Source organism: Olea europaea, chromosome 15 (genome assembly GCF_002742605.1).
Source record: "Olea europaea var. sylvestris chromosome 15, O_europaea_v1, whole genome shotgun sequence".
In the NCBI taxonomy this organism is placed as follows: Eukaryota; Viridiplantae; Streptophyta; class Magnoliopsida; order Lamiales; family Oleaceae; genus Olea; species Olea europaea.
This window is the reverse complement of record NC_036251.1, coordinates 24,084,318-24,093,497: the sequence shown is the minus strand read 5'-3', so window position 1 is coordinate 24,093,497 and position 9,180 is coordinate 24,084,318. Positions and strand designations below refer to the sequence as shown.

At 42.4% G+C, this 9,180-nt stretch overlaps 1 protein-coding gene across 1 annotated transcript; it reads left to right on the top strand.

The window, feature by feature from the left end:
* The first annotated feature begins 4,584 nt into the window (after positions 1–4,584).
* On the top strand, positions 4,585–8,671 carry LOC111411417. Its single transcript, XM_023041952.1, has 10 exons — positions 4,585–4,870; positions 5,030–5,265; positions 5,320–5,493; positions 5,539–5,709; positions 5,802–6,398; positions 6,537–6,978; positions 7,098–7,198; positions 7,292–7,808; positions 7,938–8,073; positions 8,227–8,671. The coding sequence occupies exons 1-10, from the start codon at positions 4,585–4,587 to the stop codon at positions 8,669–8,671; spliced, it is 3,105 nt and encodes a 1,034-aa protein (XP_022897720.1).
* The last annotated feature ends 509 nt before the right edge of the window (positions 8,672–9,180 follow it).

The window sequence follows — 9,180 nt, the reverse complement described above, 5'->3', positions numbered from 1 at the left end:
GAAAATTAGATTAGTAGGAATATTTTAATTTTGAATTTAGAGGTTTGTTTGTATTACATAATTGATCTCTTGCCCCCAGTGGGTAGGATCAAAACATTCTATTGCTGATGTGGCAGAGAGAATGTAAGTATATTTTTCTAAATGTATAACTGTTGCAAAGAATCATAAGATCTGGTATGTATTATTCCCTTTCTTTATAGCTGGCCCTAGGGCCGTCGGCCCTATAGTAGTTCATTTCTTCTCAAATGTGACAACATAATTATTATCTTGTGGCTTCTAGCCGAGAAGTGTTAATCAAAGGCAAACTATTTTGTATACGTAAAATTGTAAGAACTTCCCACTAGAAGCATTTCTATATTGCAAAGAATATAAACTTCGTATAATATAATTACACCTCATGCAATTTATGCTTGAAACACGATTGTGCAGTGCATGACTGAGAAATAAGCAGCTTATTTTCATTATGAATGAGTGAATATATGAGGCTCCGAATCTATTAGACACTTCTAAATATACTAGTTTTCATTATGCATTATAATATACCTAAGAATTCAGTAGTTAACCCTAACAGAAGCATATGCCGCTACTATCAGGTAAAAATGACAACAATGGATGTAGAACTGCAATACGAAAATAGCACGTACCAAAAGTATCTTTTTGGTAAGTCCTGAAGATGAAAAGGGAAACTGTCACCATCATTTTGCAGTATAAGCATGCAAAATAAGATTAAGTGAAGAAATGGTTATAGTTTTGGAGAAGTTTCAATGTGGCTATAGTATTCACCTTCAAGATTGCTTAAAAGCACAAAACAAGTTAATTTCATTACTTGTAGAAAAGGAAATGTAGTTCCAACATTTACAGCGTTTGATAAAATATTATCAAGACTGTACTCAACAGTATTGAGAAAGAAATAGAAATTTCAATCGTCTTCACAATAATTTCTCTGTTACAAACTTCATCATCAGAGTTCGCATAAAGACAACGATTATATTTATATAACGATTATGATATGAAACCTTGCTAGGGAATTGAAATGACCTGATGAACTTGTTTTCATGAGTATGAGATTCCATTTCTGTAGCACGGTAGCACTAGCCTGACTTAGACTCCCTATCCGCACTTCAAAGGTAGCACCAGCCTGACTTAGACTCCCTATCCGCACTTCAAAATTATCATCAAGCAGTACGCTGCTGGCTTGCAAATCTCTTTAAGAAACAGGTTAAGTGAATAATACTATATTGGGCATTAGTTATCCATTAAGAGTTAGAACTTTTAATTACACAGAAGTAAGTTCTACAGTTGGCTTTAAGTCTTAAACTGATTGTACTTCTGTGACAGTTCTGTTCTTCACTCATTAGTTTTCTACAATTTATCCAAGTTTGAATATAAAATTTAAAATGTAATCAAAAGCAAATTGAAAGATACCCATGAAAAAGAGGGGGAGTACATTCATCGTGTAGATATGCCAAACCCTTGGCAGCTCCAATGGCAATTTTCATTCTGGTAATCCAATACAGCAATGGTAAATCTGAATCAGATTCCTTGTAAAATTTGTTAAATAAAGAACTGGACAAATCTCTATTTGACATGTACGATAGGCCCCATATCTGAATTAGAATACTACTTTCTGGACTTTCTGGGAGGACTTGATCGAAGAAAAGGGACAAATGGGCATGGCATACGAAACTTTATCAAGAGGATCAGTGACCTTCATCAATCTACTAGTCGAAATCAATATACTAGTTGGTAGCATGCTTTTATGTAAGTATTGGGAATAGAGTATCCTTAACATGACGCATATATGGAATGGAAAGCTTTTTTAGTCTAACCTTGCCCGAAGCCTTTCTTGTTATACACCAAAAACTTCTCATTCTCATTCTCCAGGCAATATCCCAAAAGAGGAACTAATCTCACATGAGAGATCTTGCTAAACAAATTCAGCTCTAACAAATAAGCTTCTGGATTAACTAACTGCAAATCGATTCTTTTAATAACCACAGGAATCAATCTTCGTCCCCTAATTCTGTTTCTCATGGAAAATGCTAAAGAATCGTCAAAAGTACCCTTGAAGAAATCGCCTGACTCGCCGCGCTTAATCAAGTTTTTGACATTATAATTACCAGTGGCTCGGTTAATCTGCTGATACGTAAACGAAGCTCCGAGCTTCCAAAAATGGAGAGAATTTAAACTCGGTGTAAATTCTAAAGATATGGAGCTGGTGACGGAAACGCTTCGACAGATCTGCCGGAACTGCTCTCTTTTCAGCGTGACTACGACGAGCCTTTCCCAATCGTCGTAAGCTTTAACCATCTCAATTTCTTCAGCTTAAGCTCCACTTTAAAATGATTGAATTGAAAACGCAATCTAGCTAAGAATCCGAATAATTTAATTAGTAAACGGATTTTGCATTGGGAAAATGAATTTGAAGTATTTCTTTTTCTTCAATTCAAATTCAACGCGGAGGAGATTAGGTGTTCAGTTCTTGACGCGCTACGAGAGAAATGCCCGCTATATTTTAAATTCCCTTATATATCATTGCAAGTTATATACATATATATATTGTGAGAGGTACTCGGGTGGGCGTGTTTCTTTGGAATCACCCGATCACAACTAGAGCTAAGACCAAATCATTTTCACCAATATCTGATCGGACCAACTGATTTGATCCAATTCTAATGGAAGTGGATGTGATTCTAAGTCTTAAAATCGAGAATCAAATAGTTCAAGCCCTTGTTTGAGCCATATTATTTTTCATAAGAATGCATTTTTGAATAGTGTATTGATAGAAAATATATGGTTAAAAAATAAAGAAAATTTTTAAATTTACGTGTGATGTTACCAAATACTGTTCCCGATGTATACAAACCCAATGACTCTATTTTGTTGATTTGTGTATCAGTATGCTCGGGATATATGTGCTCGGGATATCTTTCACATGCCCGAGCTCTTGACCCTAGAGTTTGTGGAACGTCATTTGACGTGCCCTTGGGATTATGTCCTAGACATGTCCCCGGCGTCAACACCTTATCCAATAAGAAATTTATTCTTGACTTAAACTCCTCAACCTATGTCTCCTATACCCAGAAGAACTCTATTAAATAATTGGTATCCCAGTTATACCACAATTCAAATTCCTATCTCGCGTAGGACTCATTGGTATAAGATTGCAAAATCAAGCTGTCCTATTACAAGTGCACTACGGAATCCTAGTATGAACACACCACCTACCTCTATAAATACAAAGCCCTTGATCATTATTCAGGTACGTTTTACATAATTTTCAGTTCATAGCCTCACGCACAAATTCTCTCTCTGACTTAATCATCGGAGGGGCGACGAGGACACATCTCGACGCCTTTGTTTCAGGTACCGGAAGATCTCGTTCGTGCTCATTATCAGTCGTCAAACTCGAAAAATCAACAGGTACGATTTTTGGTAGCATCATTGGCGCCGTCTGTCGGAAGCGCTACCAAAAGCCATGGTAAACACACGTTCAGGTCTTCCACCAGCAAGCTCATCCGCTCCAAACCAACCTCATCCTGAGGATATCCCTATTCCTCAAGAGGAATCATCAGAAGTGCTAGAGCCCCAACCAGCAGTCGTCATTACCGGAGCCTTTGAAGAGCTCAGACAACAGGTCGCCACACTGACTCAGCTGCTAAGTCAAAGGAATTCGCATCCGTCACCCACAACGGCATCCCAGGGGGGTTTTATGGTTGATGCTCGAGCTCAGCGACATGTCCCTGACAATGGCGAAGCAGGGGCTTTGGGCATGCCACATGTGACCTCGGCCTCGAGATCAGTGACCATGGAGTCCGAAGAACTAGCTAGGATTATTCAAGAAGGAATTACGGCTGGCCTACTTTAGGGCAACAAAGGGTCAACAAGATTCAGTCCCAACACTCCTTTCACTCCCGAAATATTGACATTCTCCTTACTAGACAGATTTAAGTATCCTAGGATCAAAGAGTATGACGGGACCACCGATCCAATCAATCGTCTCAACGTATACACGGACGTTATGAATCTACAAGTCGCACCAGATCAGGTGATGTGCAAGGCCTTCCCGCAAACTTTGACGAATGCTGCTAGGGATTGGTTCTCGACCTTAGAGCCCAACTCCATAGCCTCATTCTCGGATTTGGCGGATAAGTTCTCTACTTTTTTCGCAAGCAGTAAACGCATCAGGAAGACTGGGGCTTCCCTCTTGCAACTTAGGCAAGGGCAAAATGAGACCCTACGTGACTTCATGACCAGGTTCAACAAGGAAAGACTTCAGATTCCCGACCTACATATAACTGCAGCAGTTTTTGCCCTCAAATATGCCATAAAGTGTGAGGCTTTCATGATGTCGTTATCCAAAACTCCACCAAAGACAGTGACCGAGCTTCTTACCCGAGCCGAGAAGTACATAAATATGGAGAAAACACTGAACCCGAGAAAGGTTGGACCATCCCATGATAGGGTCGAGCATAAACGACAGCACAACCCGAACCTCCGTCAACAACCACCTCGGAGAAAACAGAGACAAGAGGTTCCCCCGACACCATTCACGGTTTAAATACGTCAAAAACAAATATATTGATGGAGATCAAGGATATGAAGGAACTCAAATGGCCTGCCAGAATGAGGTCACCACCCGAATCCAGGGACATGAATACATACTGTGAGTTCCATCGGGATCATGGGCATACCACGGAAAACTGTAAGGCCCTGCAACGGGAGACTGAAGCCCTTATTAAAAGAAGACTCCTGAGTTCCTACGTCGGTAACAACAAACGCCCGAGGAACGATCGTGGTAGGGAAAGAGCCCCTGAAGCAAAAAGGGATGGCCAACCCACTGTTGGAACCATCAATATCATCATTGGGGGTATTGCCTCGGGAGGAGACTTGAACAGTGGAAGAAAACAATATGCCCTGACAATATACCTTGGCCTCCAGGATGCCTCATGGAAAGTTGGAGAATATTACTTTTGGAACCAGGGACTTGGAAGGTGACTTCCACATGATGATGCCTTGGTCATCTCAGCGATTGTGGCCAATTTTGAAGTAAAGAGAATCTTGGTTGACAACGGGAGTGCGGCTAATATACTTCTACAAGAGGCTTTTGCCAAAATGGGAATCTCATCTCAGCAGCTCAAAGCGGTTAAAACTCCTCTCCAGGGGTTTGGGGGAGGAGTCATCACTCCAGAGGGTGTCGTCGAGCTTCCTCAAACTTTGGTTTCTGGCCAGAAACAGGTTACGGAGATTACATCTTTTCAAGTGGTACGTGTCTCAATGGCCTATAACACTATCTTGGGATGACCACTCCTGAACAAGATCAGAGCCATTGTGTCTACCTTCCACCTAGCCATGAAGTTTCCAACAAGTAATGGCGTTGGGGTCGTGTGTGGAGACCAAGCAGCTACCAGACAATGCTATGTTGCCAGCGTTCGGGAAATAAATAACGACGTCATACAAATCTCAAGGACAAAGCTCGAGATCGCGCAACAAGTCAGACTTGTTCCTGTCAAAGAATTGATGGAAATCGAGCTCTAGCATGATAAAAAGGTGACGATTGGTCGGGATCTTAACGTCACCCTAAAGACAGAACTTATTGGTTGCTTATCTCGCAACATTGACGTTTTTGCCTGGAAGGTTGAGGATATACCAGGGATAGACCCCAAAATTGCAGTTCACAGGCTTAACATTAGCCCAGGGGCCAGACCAGTAAAGCAGAGGAAAAGACAGTTTCCCCAGAACGTCTGGAGGTCATTCGCGAAGAAATTAACAAACTCGTCAGTGCTCAATTCATTCGGGAGGTCCAATATCCCGATTGGCTTGCCAATGTTGTTTTAGTGAAGAAGGCCAATGGTAAGTGGAGGGTCTACACTAACTTCACAGATCTTAACAAAGCATGTCCAAAGGATAGTTATTCCCTACTGCGGATTGACAACTTGGTGGATAGCACATCTGGACATAAGCTATACAACTTCTTAGATGCATTTTCTGGTTATCATCAAATCCTTATGGCCGAGGAAGATCAAGAAAAGACGTCATTCATGGTCGATTCCACCATATACTATTATGAGGTCATGTTTTTCGATTTGAAGAATGCAAGGGCAACATACCAAAGGCTCATCAACAAAGTCTTTGCTAACTTGATAGGAAGGAATGTGGAGGCGTACGTTGATGACATGGTGGTTAAGAGCAAACGGGTGGACCAACATATTTCAGATCTTGAAGAGTTTTTCCACACCTTGCGAAAGTACAGAATGAAGTTAAACCCAGCAAAATGTGCATTTGGCGTAGCCTCGGGCAAGTTCTTGGGCTTTATGATCACTCACCAAGGGATAGAGGCTAACCCTGACAAAATACAAGCCTTAGCATCTATGGAATCACCAAGGAACAAGAAAGAGGTACAGAGGTTGATCGGTAGGATAGCAGCCTTGAACAGGTTCATGTCCCGAGCATCATACAGGTGCTATCCCTTCTTCAAAGTCCTCAGAGGAAACCAAGGCTTTGATTAGAGTAAAGACTGTGAGAAAGCTTTTCAGGAGTTCAAGCAAACATTGGCATCTCCTCCTATTCTCACTAGGCCTGAGCCTGGTGACACCTTATTTTTGTACTTGGCCATATCTCAAAACGCGGTCAGTGGGCTCTTGGTGAAAGAGTTTAACAGAGTCCAACAACCTATCTACTATGTAAGCAAGGTCCTACAAGATTGGGAAACAAGGTATACTTTGGCAGAACAACTTGCCCTTGCCTTGGTGATAACAGCACGAAAACTTCGACAGTATTTTCAGTCTCACCCTATTGTGGTGCTCACTAATCAACCAGTCAGGCATATACTTCAGAAGCCGGACATCTCAGGAAGACTGATGAAATGGGTGATCGAGCTTGGAGAATTTGACATCGAATTCAAACCACGCCCATCTATCAAAGCCCAAGCACTAGCCGACTTCATTGCAGAACTAACCCCTAGGCCTCGGGGGCCAGGTGACGGCTCGAGCATGAGCACTAATTTAGACACTTGGCAAATTTTTGTCGATGGAGCATTGAACTCCTCGGGCTCGGGTGCAGGGGTCATCATCATCAGCCCTGACAAACATACGGAGATTCAAGGTTCGAGTTTGAAGCAACCAATAACGAGGCCGAGTATGGGGTCGTCGTTATTGCTCTGGAGCTAGCCCTTAGCCTTGAGCTCGAGTTTGTGAAGGTATTCAGCGATTCACAATTGGTGGTTGGACAGATTGAAGGATCATTTTAAAGGAAAGACGAGAAAATGAGTTTATACTGCATGAAAGTTCAGGATCTTCAACGAAAATTCAAGAGTTGTGAAATTGCAAAAATTGCTCGAAAGCACAACAGAAAAGCTGACGCATTGTCTAGGCTTGTGTTCATGGGGGTTGACAGTCTGGACAGAACAGTTCACATCAAAGTCATCACAGAACCTAGCATCAATCAAACGCCCGACGTCATGGACATTGACAACGAACTGTCTTGGATGGACCCAATCATAGAATTCATCACAAGTGGAAATCTACCAAGCGATGCTAGGTTGGCTAGAAGCATTCGAGCTCGAGCTCCTAGGTACTGCATGATCAGCGGTATCCTCTTCCGCAGAAGTATTATTCTTCCATACCTAAGGTGCCTTAGACCATCAGAATCATCCCAGGCCCTTGCTGAAGTTCATGAAGGTGTGTGCGGGAATCATCAAGGAGCCAGGGCCCTGGCCTTTAAACTCATACGATATGGGTACTATTGGCCAACTATGAAGAATGATGCCTCAGAATATGTTAAGAGATGTGATAGGTGTCAGAGGTTTGGTAATGTTATCCATTCACCGGCCGAAGACCTTACCAACATTAACTGTTCGGCCCCGTTTGAACAATGGGGAGTTGACATCCTCGAGCCCTTTCCTGTGGCAAGAGGTTAATTAAAGTTTGTTGCTGTAGCAGTAGAGTATTTCACTAAATGGGCAGAGGCCGAACCTCTCGCAATGATATCGGAGCCCAAGCTAAGAGCCTTCACTTGGAGGTCTATCATTTGCAGGTTTGGGATACCAAAGGTCCTCATCACCAACAATGGCAGGCAATTTGACAATCAACAGTTTATGGACTTTTACTCAAACTTTGGGATTGATCACCGTCTCACTTCAATTTCGCATCCTCAGAGCAATGATCTAGCCTAGGTGACAAATCGAATCATATTACAAGACCTCCGAACAAAAATTGGTAATGCTAGGGATTCTTGGTCCGACGAGCTGCCTTCTATACTATGGACGTATAGAACAACTCATAGGACAACCTCAGGAGAAACCCCTTTTATGTTAGCCTATGGCATTGAAGCAATGGTCCCGGTGGAAATTAGACTGCCAAGCCATAAGAGACTCGAGCCAGAAACCTCGGGGCATACAACTGAACACCTTGCTCTCTTGGAAGAAGTATGGGAGCAAGCCGCTATAAAGGTTGCCTCTTATCGAACTAAGACAGCAAAATATTTTAATAACAAAGTCAAGACTCGGAGGTTCAGAGCTGGCGACTTGGTCTTGAGGAGGGCCAAAGCAGCAGGTCACCCCTCAGGGAAGCTCGGGCCCATCTGGGAAGGACCCTTTGAGGTCATACGACAGGTTCGCAAAGGAGCATACAGTCTAAGAGACACTTCGGGAAGACCCCTTCCTAGGCCTTAGAATGCCGATAATTTGAAGATTTATTACAAGTAATTTTCCCTACCACATGGCAGGTAAAAAATTGCATTGCTTTAAGTTTTTTTTTTCTTTTTGTCTTTTCGGTTGTCAGGCCTGCGTGCCAAGGTTCACGTTTTTAGTTGTCAGGCCTGCGTGCCAAGTTTTATTTTTTCGGTAGTCAGACCTGCGTACGAAGGTTCACGTTTTTAGTTGTCAGGCTTGCATGCCAAGTTGATTTTTAAGTATTAAGCTATTCATAAAAATATGTGATCTCAGCACCTAAGCCTTGCCCCGAGCAAGCACCTAAGCCTTGCCCCGCTCAAGCACCAAAACCTTGGAGCCCATAATCAGCACATCAAAATCTTGCAGCACAAGTAAACATCCCGAGGACATACATCCCCGACCATCTATCCTTGAATTTTTGTCTGAGGTTCCAAAGTGAAAGCTCGGGATATACTTCTGTACAAAGGTCGAGCACAATTCTTCGTATACCTCGAGGTTACCACCCCTCG